We start from the raw sequence: 13,491 nt of genomic DNA, 5'->3' as shown, positions 1-13,491 counted from the left end.
ATGGATAGATAGGTAGTAGGTGTGTACACTACACGGTATATTTGCGCTGCTGGTGGCCACTGACGACACGGAGCCAGGGCGGCAGTAGGCCAGCACGCCATGTGACCTGGCATGGCTGTGTAGGATGGCTGTGTATGGGTGGGCTATGGGTGGCTTTGGCTGGCTACGGCTGGCTACGAGCCCCAAGGGATCCCAGGGCCTACGCCATGCTGTCTGCCAAACGTCGGGCTGCCGGGCTGCAGGTCCACAAAACGCCCAATCATGGGCCCGGCGCGCCCGTGTTGGAAAGCCTCCCTTGCTTCTTCGTGCGGCGTTGCATGAACATGTCATTGTGCCCATGCGAACCCACACCCACATTCGGTGCTTTTGATCAACGTCCCCACAAAGCCCTATAGCATCACCACACCCTCGTCCTCGCATACCAAACACGCTCCTCATCAACCAATGCATTACTGCCTGCTGTCTACCAAACATTCCCTCTGCCCGTTTGCAACAAGAGCGAGAGCCTGCAGCTAGCGTCAACCATTCGACACCTGTGCCTGGCCGAATCAAAGGCCAAAACATCCATCTCGCCCCCTCATTGGCCAAGCCCCAGCGCCTGCAACTTCTCGTCCCACAGAAAAGCTCTCCTGGCCACAGCAAACTCAAATGCTCACAACCCTGCCAGTTCCACACGCTGCCTGTGTCTGTGCCTGTGCCTGCAATCCCGATGCAGTGGCTGTCGATCACCGGTACAGTCCGAAGCTGCCCTCGATCATCCCGTCGGCCTCCACCCACTGCAACCTGCCGCTGAGACAAACGCTTCGAGCAGTCCTGCAGTCAGCAACACCCTCGTCCCCCTCATCCCCTCATCCCCTCTTCTCCTCTCTTCCCGCAATCTTATTCCCGATTCCACCTTTTCCATTGGCGCCAATGACGTCTCCCGTTTCCCGACTAAGAAAACATGGCTAGTCAGGAGCACGTCTGAAACTTTGGCCGTAACAGAAAGAAAGCATCTAGAAACTTCCTTGCATCTAGCGCATGGAACGGCTCTCCCGCATCCCGACGACACATAGATAGCCATCACACACCCAAATAACACCCAAACTCGCCGCTTCAGGCGGCACCTTTTCTACCGCCACTGCAATCCCCACGACACACGTGGCGCCAGGCATGAGAAAAAAAACCATAAGTATACAAATTAGTAGTAGTAGTAGTAGTAGTGGATATATGTAGAGCAATCGGGGGAAATTCGTAATCAAAAGGGTGCAGCTGACGACGGCAAGCACTGCTTGCGCTCGAGTCGACTCATATTTGTCCTTTGATGTCTACTTTGCTGAATGCCGCGGCACGGAGACTCTCGATTTGCGATGCGACCTCGCGGATCCTGACCCGATACTGGCGATCGCCCTTGTCTTCAATAGTGTTTTGCGCACCGTGCGTTTCGAGAAATTCACGGCAAGATGCATCATTGTCGAAACCAAGCTCATCAGTCAGGAAACGAAGAGAAACATTTACGTATCTACCCACCCTGTTAGTAAAACATGATGCAACCCCTGAAGCACAATCATTAAACTTACCCGCGAGAAATGTTAGCTAAAGCACTAAGGCGCTCACGCTCAACAAACATGTCCATGAGGTAAGCGCCCATGTTCTGGGCTTCGAGGTAAAGTCGGAAGAACTTGTGGTAGTTGCCAAGGGCAAGTGATGATCGGACGTCAAGTGCATGCTTGATCCATGGATGTGCTTTGTCTGCGAGGGTTAATTCTGCCAGCATGTCGTTCATGTCGGTCTTATTGCACGTATACACAAAATAGAGAATGCGGTACGCCTTGAACTCAGCTGGGTTGCCCCCCAGATTCTGCGCATACAATGCCTTGAGCTGTGTCTGGCACTGGTTATACTCACCCAAATCCCCCTTTTCTAATGAGATCCGCGCATGGATCTCGTACACCTTGACCGTAAAGGCATTCTTGATATGTTGAACAGTCAGATCCTGGCGCAGTGACTTGAACTGGTTACAAATGTAATTGTAATTCTTTTCTGCTTTCCATTTCTCCACAAGCATGGCCAATGTCTTCTTGAGCACATGCAGGGGGCGCACGGTTTCAGCTTTCGGTGGTGCAGTCAGACGGAAATAGCTCTTCTCAAGGTTCTCGTTGGTTCCGACTACAGGTCCGGTAGGCATTTCATCTTCGTCTTTGCGTGACGAGCCCCAGGCTAGCGTTGATTTCGGGCCGTTGTTGCCGAGCTGAAAGCGTTGTCGTCGCTTGTCAAGCTCAGTCTGGTCTAACTTACTTACGGCCTCCGTAAATGCGTTCTTCTTTTGGCGCTTTTCGCTGTGTCCATCGGCATAGGTCATTCGAGATGCTAGGTTAGTTTTGCGCCATGGTGGGACGCTGGCTTGCGCTTGTTCGGCTGGTACTTCTTCAGCGTCGTGAGCATTGCGCTTTTTGGAAAGGGGTGTGTTCTGGTTAGTGTGGTCGACAATGCCATTTACGTATGTAGGTTGCATGCCGTTCGCGAAGCCATTGGCAGATGCGTTGAGCGCCGCCCTCCGTTCCTCGAGAAGAAGCTCCTGAGGCAGGGGAAAGGTAGGCCAATGTACGTTGTCATGTGAGTTGCGCTCAGCGAAGTAGCCGATGGTCTCCTTGAGTCTTGCCTGCATGTCTGCTTGCGAGATGCCCGGAATCGCGTTGGCGGGGTCGAAAGCACGTCGGACGTACTCGCGTACGGCAGGCGGCCACTCAACTTTCTTCTTGGGCTGCTCAGGAGCCATGGCAGACTGTGGGCGTGTGTGAGCGGAGGCACAAGTCGCCAGAGGAGTGTGAAGACTAACAGACGCGGGTGGAGCGGCAGGCTGGAGTGTGGTTCGAGGGGTGACGGTGTTGTAGGCGGGTGACTGCATCGGTCGCGCCCACGCAACAGTGGCAGAGGGCAGGGACATGGAACAGGGGAGCAAGGGAAACAGGGGCGACGAAAAGAAGGCTGCAGAGTGAGTATGTGCACAGTGGAGTTGGAGAAGATGGATCAATGTGGTGCACGACGGCGGAGATATAGTACGTGGGTGTGGAAATGGGGGTGGGCGTGGGTGAATGAAGGTGAGGCGAGGCGACGACCCGACGACAATGATTTGCACGGTGCTGTTGCTTGGCGGCCGCTGGGATAGTGCTAACCGCGATGAGCTTAGCGTCGGGGATATGACGACTTGCCGGACTGGGGGGGATGGGCATTAGGTCAAACGACGCCCGATGTGAGTGCCATGGCCGTATCTTGCATACGCTCACTTACAAATGGTCTGAATGTTCCTGCACCAGCTCGACCTCACCACCGCACTGCGCCCGTCGCTCCTGCCGGAGGAGACGCTGCTTTTTGTCCAAGATGCCGTAGGGCTCTACGAGGGGTACGCGTATCCCTACATGGCGCTCATCTGCTGCTGCTGAACATGTGAACAGGAAGTTCAAGATACCCGAGTATCAAAACGGGCAATCGTATCTTACCTCACACCGCGTCTGCTATGTCGATCACAATGAGCCGCGCAAGAATTCCGTTGCCATCTTCCTGAAAGACGTCGAGAAACCAGAGTTCTATGTACGTTGGATATGGCTTGCTCCTCGGACACCACCAGGACTAACAATAATATAGGCTGGCTTTCTCAAGTCGTCGCCCAAGGTAACTCTCTACCCGAAGCCCTTGAAGCAGCTATCGCGAGGTGCTCCTTTGGCTCCCACGCCAACCGCCTCGTCCTCCTCTACTCCGCCGCGGCACAGCAGCCCCGCGCCTCCACCTCCTGCGAGCGCAACATGGGTATGCCCGATATGCTCCTTCTCCAACCCTGTGCCTTCCAACTTCGATCCCGCTCTCGCATCTCGCGCACCCATACCTCCCTGTCTGGCTTGCGGAATAAAGCCGCCGACTGTACATGTCGTCAAAGCAGCCATAGCGGCCATGTCGAATCGACCAGCCCCTGGCCCGCCTCCGAAAGATGTGAAGAATGGAACTCCTCCTCCTCTTTCGGCTTCCACAACATCGCCATCGGCATGTCCTCGTTGCACCTACCAGAACCATCCTTCTCTCCTCAATTGCGAGATTTGCGGTGCATCCCTGACAACTGCTGTAGACAAGCGCTTCGACATGCTCCAGGAGCCCACCAGGTCCCAATCTCCAGGCCCAACACTCTCGTCACCGTTACAGTCCGACACCATTGAATGCATCAAGCTATCTTTCCGTGCTGGTGGGGGTCCTATATTTTACGAGCGCCTGAAGAATGCACTGGTGCAGCGCAAATGGCTCCTTCAAAGTGCCCCGCCAATCCCTAAGCCACGATTAGCCTCTGTTTTAGCTGACGATGGCTACACCATACAATCTGACGCTTCGTCTGTAGAGCCTGAACGACCCCGAGTTGTTGGTATTGCGGGTTTGGAGCGACGCGGATTAGAGCAGAGACAGAACAACGAGGCCATGATAGGCAGCGCCTTTGAGGACCTTGAGGCTTTGATGACATCAGCAAAAGAGATTATCGCTCTTGCAGAACAATTTGCATCACAGGCCAACTTGGGCACTAATAGCAGCTCTGAGGCAAACGCGTTAGCATCTCAGTCGGCGTCTGCACTGGGTCTGATTACGACAAAGGACATGCTTGGTTCTGGGTCAGGTTCTGAGTCACTGTATGTGTCGGAGCTTTCGAGAAATCTGGCCGAGTGGCTTACCGATGACACGCATGGTATCCTGCGAAAAGAAGGTGGCATCATGACACTTGTGGATCTTTGGGCTGTCTTCAATCGTGCAAGGGGCGGTGTGGAGCTTGTTAGTCCCTCAGATTTTGAGAAGGCAGCACGCATGTGGGATACGTTGAAATTGCCAGTGCGCCTAAGGCAATTCAAGAGTGGTCTTCTAGTCGTACAAGGGCGTGATCGCACTGACGAGAAAACTATTGCCAGTCTCCTGGCTTGGTTCAAGACTTTTCACCAAGAGCCTCCCAGCATGGAGGTCACATGGGATTGGCAGACATTCGGTAGGGGCGTAACAGCGCAAGAGACAGCTGAAAGATTTGGTTGGAGTGTTGGTGTCGCGACAGAGGAGCTGGAAATGGCTGAGGAAGCGGGTGCACTCTGTCGAGAGCAGGGAATTGACGGGTTCAGATTTTGGGAGAACTGGCTAGTTACGATGCCGGGGGATATTACGGTGGCTTGAAGCGAATAGCAACAGCATCCAATGCCTGTGAATATTACTTAAACAACATCCCTGACCAAACCCGATTGCTGAAGTGATAGTTTTTTTGCTGTCTATCCAATGATGTTGCGTTTGCTGGCCTCATTAGGCATTATCTTCCCGAGTTAGCGCCTTTGCTCGTATGAACAACTCATCATATCCAAAACGGTGTATGGCAAGCTGTTTTTAGCTCCAAACAACAGCAGCATTAGTAGGGAAATCGACTCCCACCGTGTTCTCGTATTTCCAAACAGTGTGGTGGTTTTGGTACTTTTAAACTTTCAAGACTTTGTGTTGCCCAGCCAATGAGAGCTGTCCAACTAAAGCATGATACTTTCTTGACCAATAGGTACGATCGACTTAGGCAGCAGCCCTGTAGGGGATCTCATCTCCACCGCTTCTTGTCTCGTCAGGGTCCAACGCTAGCACTCAACCGACGCACCTATGCGCCAACATCCAGCCTCCTTTGAACCACCTCCACACACTTCTCTACAACAACCGTCGGTCTTGTCATCGAAATGTGAGTATGATCAAAACATTCAAGTGGCTCTATTATATTGTAACTGCTAATTGCTAATTTGCGAGTTCAAGGCCCCAGAAAGGGTTCGAGAAACCGACTGCAACAGCAAACAAGAAACGCCCTGCACAAGAGGTCTTAGAAAAGTATCCCGACAAGCGCCCAAAAATCAACACGCCTATCTCAGATTGTACAGGGAAAGCCACAGTAGAGGCTGGAATATCAGAGCAAACGCAGGCTATGGATTCAAGCCAAATCTTCAGATTCTTGGATTTGCCAGGAGGTAAGTAGCACGTGATTTGTTCAGTCTCGAAAATGCTAACAGTAGTCAGAAATTCGAAATCGCATTTACGAGGTTCTTACAGAAATAAGCACGCGGACATTCCCAAACACATATTCAAAGTCGATGACATTTCGGCGCAGGGGCCTACGACCCGACCATGAAGTCCGGCGACCTCCTCACAGACCTCTCCCCTTCATCGGCCTGACACAAACCTGTACACTTATCAGAATGGAGTTCCGCCCACTCTGGTTGTCGACACATCGCTTCCCTTTGTTCGCCCTATGTGAATACTTCAAAGCGTTTTTCCCTCCTCCATTCCGGGCAAACCAAGCAAGCGATGAAATCAGACAACGCGTTGCACGCTATCACCATCCTAGCGGTACTTTGAGGATTTGGCTGAATATAGACTCGCTGGTCGGTACAGACATACTCCCGGTAATCAAATTTCACCTGCGCTTTCCCACGTACACGTTTGATCTTGTTTCAGGACATCCCAGAGTCACTGCAGAAGACCGAAACGCTGTATCAGCATTCATTCACAACCCCAACGCGACTTGGATTCGATATATCAAGCATCACATAATTACGCAAGTGCGGCTGCAAATCATGGACCGCACGCCGGGCATGGAGTTTGTCCGGATTGTTCTCAAGGAGAACCAGGCGCCTGACTGGATGAAGGCGTCCTGGGGGCATAGTGATGTCCATGTCAGGGAATATACAGCAAGGTTGGGATTAGAGGAGATCAAATGGGCCATAAGATTTGGTACCGATTACTCCTGAGTCTAGGCTTGGATTCGAGATGGTGGCTATGTGCTGATTGTCTAGGACTTGCAACAATGATCATATGTAGGTGCGGCCATGGCGACATGCGCCATACGAAAGCCATTACACCCAGGTGTCACTGTATTTCATACTTTTAACGGCCGTAAAATTTCACATGGAAAAGGAAGGTGCAGTCGGTCATGTCTCCACCAGGAACAGGGGCCATAATTACGAGGAGAAAGTAAAAAACAACAAGATGAAAACTTACAGTATTGACAACACATTAGTACAGAACCCGGCTTGGCAATGCATTGTTTGCGTCATTCGCGGAAAACTAATATTATGCAAAATTTGGCCGAGCGCTTTTTTAGTAGCTTTTGTTTTATGAGACCGATCTCATCTGCGGAGTATCGATTTTCCGATCGATCTATCTGCAACATGAAGAAAGGGTTCACGTGCACGTGTATATGAACAACAAACTGAAACACACAAAAGAAAGACAAAAGCAATCAGTATTAGTTGTCCTGTTTTCTTTTTCTCGAGGAGTTCTTTGGTGGTACGCGCAAGGAGAAGTACGTCACTCGTACCGCACTATGGCATTCAAAGAAGGTACTACATGCGTATGTACGTGGCCAAGCACAGGCACTCTACAAGGCGCCATGTGACATTGCAAAAAGACGGGGAAGCGCCGGTAGCGGGCAGAAAGGAACAAAGTCAAGACTGCATCTTGAGGACCACTTTGGCGCTGCTGTCTGTTGAAGGAGTCAGTACCTGGTTTCACATGTATTGAAATGCACACGACTCACCCCCCATAAGGTCCGCATAAACATTTCCACTTTGCGCCATTAAGCCAGCGCCTGCTTATTATTAGCCGGGGCTTGGGAAGAAAAGGGCGATAGTTTGCACCGCCACAGCAGAATACACGCATACCTGAAAACTGGAGCTGGTACGAGTCACCGTCTTTGTTGGCAACGACATCGTACATCGGGGTGGCCGTGTCGGCTTTGAACCACCATACTTTCTTTGGGCCAAAGCTGCGATCTTCGGCCAAAGCTCGGGCAAGGACATGGCCGTCGCACTGAAGACGCTTGTTCTTGAGCTCGAAGACGGCAGGCTCCGCACCGGTGGATGCATGGGTCTGGTCTTGGGAGTCCGAGGCGGGCTTGGAGATGGGACTGCCGTCGATTTCGATGGCGAAGGGGGCGGGGAGCGAGTCCATTGCTTTTGCAGCGTAAAGATGCAGCGAGATCAGAATCAGGCAGAGTATTCCGACGACCCAAATTAACGTGCGGCGTTGGTTTGCTTCGGGGCGCATTCGTGGGTGTTGGCTGAGAGAGGTGGAGTGGGGTGGTGTTTGCTAGTAGTGGATGGTGGGCTGGCGGAGGGCGGGGGGCGGCGACCTTGATGCAACAAGCTCGTATGCTACAGTACTTCTACTCTATAGGAGATGGAGACGATGGAACAGCATGGAACAGCGCAGGTACGCATACGGACAAATACTGGATGCGGCTGAGGACAGTGTTGCCACCTGCATGCGACGGTTATGTTCCCCAGACAAGCCAATGCAAGCCATGAGACACGATGCCAAAGCCAAAAAGCAATAGGCAGCCGGCTGATGTCCAGTGACGTTATCGAGCGGCGTACCGTGAGTAAAACGTCGCAGCGGTACCGCCTGCCGGCTGCCGGGTCTCGGCGCTGTCAGGGCAATGTGTTTTGCCGGAGGGATTGTTCTACGAATGTAGGTACATACGCGGGCGTGGTAGTAGATACTTCGATCAGCATACTACTTTTGGGGTATTCGAGCAAAGGGGACCTGGGGGGCAGTACACAGTAGGCGCCGTTGCGATGATCAGTGCTGCGTTGGGGGTGTATCCCCGGCTCACGCGCCCACTGCCAAGCCGCGAGGCTCCGCCCTCTACTTTGTTCCCACCGTCCTCCTGCCTCTCCTGGCTCCCATCCGGCCATGTCAACCTCGCCATCTCTCCCAATCAGCCCTGCAATCTTGCGCGCCTCCGACCAACGGCCATCTGTATCCGGCAACTGCCAAGCCCACGCCCATGCCTGCTCGCCAGCGGGCCCTGCAAGCGAATCCCTTGTGGCAGGTCGTTTCCTCTGCCTTGCTTTTGACTTGGGGCATACAGAGCCCGTAGGCCACTCGAGTCCACCCGAGTCCCCTGCCTATCATGTCGGCCAATATACAGCTTGCATGGTGGTTCGTCCATGGCCAAATGTCACAGAATCCCCGTCGATGCTTTTTCTTCGGTATCCGCGCATGATGTGGCAAAATGCGCTCACCAACCCCCGCTGGAGATCGCCTAGACGGTGCCTTACTGTGTCGGGATGTTGAGATGGGAATACGAACTGTGTACTCCCTTGGCAGGCAATGCAAAACATCCATCTCCTGCTCTCTCGGGCACAGCGTAGCATTGGAGCGCTACCGCTATCCGGCAGCTGTAATCATAGCCACCTGACACGCTGCAATTGCCCGTGGCAGACTTGTCCAAACACCATGTAGACTACTGTGCGTAGCTGTCCTCTACCAGCCGTGGCAGAAAAGCAACAACGACGCCCGGAGACGCACGGCGTGCAGCCTGCAACTGTGACGCACAACACGCCCGTGACCCTAGCATTCGGGAGCAACCGCCTGGATCAGCTGCCTCTTTTGGCCTCGACGCATGGAATCCATTGGGAAAAGCTTAAACTGCGCGTAGATAAGACAGCTGCTAGGCTCGGGGTAATTGGTCCCCACTGCTTGATCTAAGGCACACGGCGGACTACAGGTTAAGACTTTGCCAAGCCATAATAGGTCCCAAACTGGAAGGACAAATCATACTCCTAGTAGATCAGTCTTGGTATACCCTAAAGCACGCCATGACAAGGTCGGCCTTCTAGCATCTACACAACCATTGGAGTGTCAATGACCGACGACGACGTTCTCTATAAGTATCCAGCAATCTGCCCTCTGTAATCATCATCAGCCAGCTCATCCAGTCGCTTCACTCTTCAAACCATTCCATCGCTTCTCTCCAACAGTCGCTGCCTTTGCAAAGCCCATCATTCACCATGCGTTTCCAGTCTATGATCGCTGCTGCGCTTCCTGCGCTCGTCCTCTCCGCTCCTACTCCCCAGTGGGATGATGTTCCTGAGGAGTCCATTGTTGGTGGAACCACCGCTGCTGCCGGTGAATACCCCTTCATCGTCTCTCTCCAGGCCGGTGGCCGCCACATCTGCGGTGGTACCCTCATCAACGGCAACACCGTTGTTACCGCTGCCCACTGCTCCGTCAGCAGCGCCATTGGCTCCGTCTCCAACACCGCTGTCCGTGTCGGCTCTTTGGTAAGTCCATTCATCTGATATAGTCTCTCTTTTTTTCCGGTGGATAGAGTACTAACACAAGTTCCAAACAGAGCTCCAACTCTGGCGGCACTGTCGTCCGCGTCTCCCGCATCGTCCTCCACCCCAGCTACGCGGCGAGCACCTCTAACAACGACGTTGCCATCTGGAAGCTCTCTAGCACCGTCACTGCCGGTGGCAACGTTGGCTTTGCTACCCTCGCCGCCTCTGGCTCTGACCCCGCTAGTGGATCCACTGCCTCCGTTGCTGGATGGGGAGCTACCCGTGAGGGTGGCAGCGCCTCGACTACTCTCCTCAAGGTCAGCGTCCCCATTGTGGCCCGCAACACCTGCATTGCCAACTACGGCTCCCTCACCGTTACCACCAACATGGTCTGCGCTGGTGTCACTGCTGGTGGTCGCGACTCTTGCCAGGGTGACTCTGGCGGCCCTCTCGTCGATGCCAACAAGACCCTCATCGGTATCGTCTCCTGGGGAAGCGGCTGCGCTCGCCCCAACCTTCCCGGTGTCTACTCCCGCGTCGGCACCCTCCGCAGCTTCATCGACCAGAACGCTTAAGCGTGTACGTCTTTTGGCTTTGGGCAAGAGACAGACTGAAAGCGAGTTGGATATGATTTGGAAACAGTCGACTTTGGATATGAAAAGAGCAATGGTGTTTATGAGTATGGTATGGGGGAGGCCCTGAAGATGGGAGGGAAACGGCGATGATGGATTTTGCTTTTGTTTTAACTTTACCTCTTCTCCCTCCTTAATTTCGGTGACGGCTTCTTGTAAATAGGTCTAGCCTCCCACGATTAATTTTTTTTGTCAGTAGCTTTATTTTTCCTTTGTATAGCTGAGGAAATCAAACTGTGTGTTGAAAAAAAACATCGTCTTGCTCTATGCATGACTTGATATTTCAGTGAGATTTTCGGTGCCTTTGACACTTTTACCCCACTTAACGGCTTTTTTTTTGATAGTCTTCCGATTTCGCTACTACTAAACTAACTTATAGCAGCCAGTATTACCGTACTAAGACTAGCTTAGGCATTACACACTCAGCTGGCCCCTTCCCCCCCCCCCCCTCACAAAAACAGCAGATAATCCAATACAAAGAAAAAGTCCCATCAAGTCCAGTCTCTATCCTCCTCACCAATATCTTTCAACTCGTTCATAACCAACCCCAACCCCCCCTATCCATCTCAACATCGCCACGCACACGTCAAGCCATCTCTTTCCTTATCGCAGCCTTCATTTAAACTCGATATATGCGAACCAGGGTCTTCCCCACTCCACACCCCCACACCAAGCGTCTGTGCTTTTTTTTCCCTCGCTAACCGTTAAACGGGCCGGCTTAGTCCAATCGTGTCAACCCATTTTTTCCCCCCATCTCCGATCGCCCGTCTTTGTGTTTGCGACATGTGATTGGATCGGATCGGATAGGTTGACAGGAGGGGTAGGGGTGGGGTTGGAAGAGGGGGGGTTTATCATTCGTTCACGCATATATGAATGTCTTGATGAGGGGTTTTGTGAAGGGGAGGGTTATAGATTGTAGTGTAACGTTGATGGTGTTTGTTTAAAGGCGAGGATGCGACGATCTCGTATGGTGAGTGAGAGGTATACAGTACTAGAAAGTGCCCGACATGGCGACATTTAATGAGGTGATTGTGGCATGATGGATATATAGATCCCAGTTAGAACAAAACAAAAACAGAAACGCCTGAAAATGGGAATAAACGCAAACTTATTGGCATACCCATCTTGCCAGTTATTCAAAACAAACAAAACAAAAGAATTCCATAGATATGCATTTCCATTTCTAAACTTCAATAGCGTCCACCCTCTCTCTTACTTAGGTTCAACCCACCAAATCCAGTACTCCTACCAAGTCTATCCGTCTGACCTAGTGATCGCTCACTACGTTCCCTCTCCGCATTACCTAAACTAATCCGCTTCAATGGACTAACGTCCTTCTTACTCGGGCTAGCTCTCCGCTCAAATGCACCGCCAAGACTATCCCTTCCTCGATTCGCGCTCCGCTCACCATCCCTCCCAAAGGCCGCGCTAGTAGATTTCCTTAGCGGAGATGCAGCATGTGTGTTAATCCCGAGATATCCTCCGTCGTTGACTTTGGTGTCAATGTTGTTTCGGGATATGGTGGGGGCTTGGCGGAAGGGGTTTGGTGGTTGCGAGGAACGGATAGGAGAAAAGATATCAGCATCAGTTCCTGTAGATGTGGTTGCGTATTGTGGGTTGCTGTCTCGTCGGCGAAGTGAAGGCGTGTTCGAGGTGGAGCGAGCGTTATCGGGATCGTACTGTGAGGCGTAGCTGGCATTCGGGTTTGTGCGGAAAGTGCGATTGATGACAGTCTTGGGCGTGTAGGTAACAATCTCGCTCGCCAGGTCATCACTGCTGCCCTTCACACCGACGCTTGAATCTAGATTCCGGTTCTTCGAAATGGTCTGGACGCCCACATCCCTACATGGCTTCTGCAACGACGGGTGCACAAACTTGCTATCGTACTCGTGAAGCACTTGGCGACTGATCAGAGCATTGTCTTTGATCTGTTGACAAAAGGAGCTTTGTAGCCACCACAGCTGTAGCGACAACACCGCTCCGATCAGAATAGTTGTTGTGACCCTAACACTCGGGCTCGGATCCAAGGGGCCAACAGGTAGGTTGAGGAAATAGAGTACCACATGAAGAGGGCTAAAGAGGCAAAACAGCTTTAGGCATAGCGGGTTGGGGTCCCAAACCGCGACCTCCCAGACATCTCGGCCCTCAATGGGATGCGCCCTGTCCGCAGCATTGTTTTGTACCAGATTTCTCACAAACTGCATGGGACTCGCAGCAGCTGGAGATGAGTCAACGCGAACGCGCTTCGCGCTGGGCGTCCGCGGCGCTACATCGACTTTTTGTTCAAACAGGCGGTAGTACCGTCTCTTTCCCCAAACGAGCCATGCATTTACGAAGCTTATTCCACCCAAAACCATGACCAACAGACTCAGTGTTGATTTGAGCCATCCGGGACCTTCAACTTCGTTGAAAACACCGTCATCATCCGAGGCGGCGGATGCGCCGCTATTTGCCTGCGCGAGGACAAAGAGTAGATTCGCGCCGAAGCCGATATAGAGGGAATATGAAGACGCAAAGTCTTCCCAGTCAGAGCTGTTGAGTTCTTCCGAGATCCAGATGAGCCAGTCGGAAGGGTCGGTGTATGCTTTGATGCGTTCGGCGAGCGGCGCGCGGCGCACGAGACGGGGCATGGTGGCTGAAGAAGTATTACTATAGTAGCGGCGCTGAGGTATCGCAGGCCGGGAAAAGAAGATGAAGAAGTAAAAGGAGTGTGAAGTGGCGTCGAGTGTCACGACATGGCTTTCTGGTTTGTGGTGAAAGGAGGAGGGAGA

General features: G+C 52.5%; 8 protein-coding genes across 8 annotated transcripts; 5 read left to right on the top strand and 3 right to left on the bottom strand.

The window, feature by feature from the left end:
* Nucleotides 1-323: 323 nt before the first annotated feature.
* On the top strand, nucleotides 324-1,055 carry COCMIDRAFT_37849 (uncharacterized protein; the record flags this gene model as incomplete). The annotated part of the gene is made up of 3 exons (XM_007690998.1): nucleotides 324-375; nucleotides 498-684; nucleotides 716-1,055. The coding sequence occupies 3 exons, from the start codon at nucleotides 324-326 to the stop codon at nucleotides 1,053-1,055; spliced, it is 579 nt and encodes a 192-aa protein (XP_007689188.1).
* Nucleotides 1,056-1,287: 232 nt separating this feature from the next.
* Nucleotides 1,288-2,926, bottom strand: COCMIDRAFT_98525 (uncharacterized protein; the record flags this gene model as incomplete). Its single annotated transcript, XM_007691011.1, has 3 exons — nucleotides 1,288-1,501; nucleotides 1,560-2,764; nucleotides 2,819-2,926. The coding sequence occupies 3 exons, from the start codon at nucleotides 2,924-2,926 to the stop codon at nucleotides 1,288-1,290; spliced, it is 1,527 nt and encodes a 508-aa protein (XP_007689201.1).
* Nucleotides 2,927-3,281: 355 nt separating this feature from the next.
* COCMIDRAFT_37847 (uncharacterized protein) lies at nucleotides 3,282-5,172 on the top strand (the record flags this gene model as incomplete). The annotated part of the gene is made up of 3 exons (XM_007690997.1): nucleotides 3,282-3,382; nucleotides 3,435-3,570; nucleotides 3,625-5,172. 3 exons carry the CDS (start codon nucleotides 3,282-3,284, stop codon nucleotides 5,170-5,172), a joined length of 1,785 nt encoding a protein of 594 aa, XP_007689187.1.
* A 775-nt stretch (nucleotides 5,173-5,947) lies between these two features.
* COCMIDRAFT_98542 (uncharacterized protein) lies at nucleotides 5,948-6,770 on the top strand (the record flags this gene model as incomplete). The annotated part of the gene is made up of 2 exons (XM_007691010.1): nucleotides 5,948-5,990; nucleotides 6,040-6,770. 2 exons carry the CDS (start codon nucleotides 5,948-5,950, stop codon nucleotides 6,768-6,770), a joined length of 774 nt encoding a protein of 257 aa, XP_007689200.1.
* A 696-nt stretch (nucleotides 6,771-7,466) lies between these two features.
* COCMIDRAFT_6366 (uncharacterized protein) lies at nucleotides 7,467-7,971 on the bottom strand (the record flags this gene model as incomplete). The annotated part of the gene is made up of 3 exons (XM_007690984.1): nucleotides 7,467-7,504; nucleotides 7,559-7,609; nucleotides 7,683-7,971. The coding sequence occupies 3 exons, from the start codon at nucleotides 7,969-7,971 to the stop codon at nucleotides 7,467-7,469; spliced, it is 378 nt and encodes a 125-aa protein (XP_007689174.1).
* A 738-nt stretch (nucleotides 7,972-8,709) lies between these two features.
* Nucleotides 8,710-9,099, top strand: COCMIDRAFT_98558 (uncharacterized protein; the record flags this gene model as incomplete). The annotated part of the gene is made up of 1 exon (XM_007691009.1): nucleotides 8,710-9,099. A coding segment is annotated over one exon (390 nt), but the record flags the coding sequence as incomplete, so codon positions are not given.
* A 716-nt stretch (nucleotides 9,100-9,815) lies between these two features.
* Nucleotides 9,816-10,663, top strand: COCMIDRAFT_98547 (uncharacterized protein; the record flags this gene model as incomplete). Its single annotated transcript, XM_007691008.1, has 2 exons — nucleotides 9,816-10,088; nucleotides 10,160-10,663. 2 exons carry the CDS (start codon nucleotides 9,816-9,818, stop codon nucleotides 10,661-10,663), a joined length of 777 nt encoding a protein of 258 aa, XP_007689198.1.
* A 1,247-nt stretch (nucleotides 10,664-11,910) lies between these two features.
* COCMIDRAFT_37843 (uncharacterized protein) lies at nucleotides 11,911-13,350 on the bottom strand (the record flags this gene model as incomplete). The annotated part of the gene is made up of 1 exon (XM_007690996.1): nucleotides 11,911-13,350. One exon carries the CDS (start codon nucleotides 13,348-13,350, stop codon nucleotides 11,911-11,913), a length of 1,440 nt encoding a protein of 479 aa, XP_007689186.1.
* Between the last annotated feature and the right edge of the window lie 141 nt (nucleotides 13,351-13,491).

This window comes from Bipolaris oryzae (genome assembly GCF_000523455.1).
Source record: "Bipolaris oryzae ATCC 44560 unplaced genomic scaffold scaffold_89, whole genome shotgun sequence".
In the NCBI taxonomy this organism is placed as follows: Eukaryota; Fungi; Ascomycota; class Dothideomycetes; order Pleosporales; family Pleosporaceae; genus Bipolaris; species Bipolaris oryzae.
The sequence above is the reverse complement of the archived record's forward strand: the minus strand, read 5'-3'. Positions and strand labels throughout refer to the sequence as shown.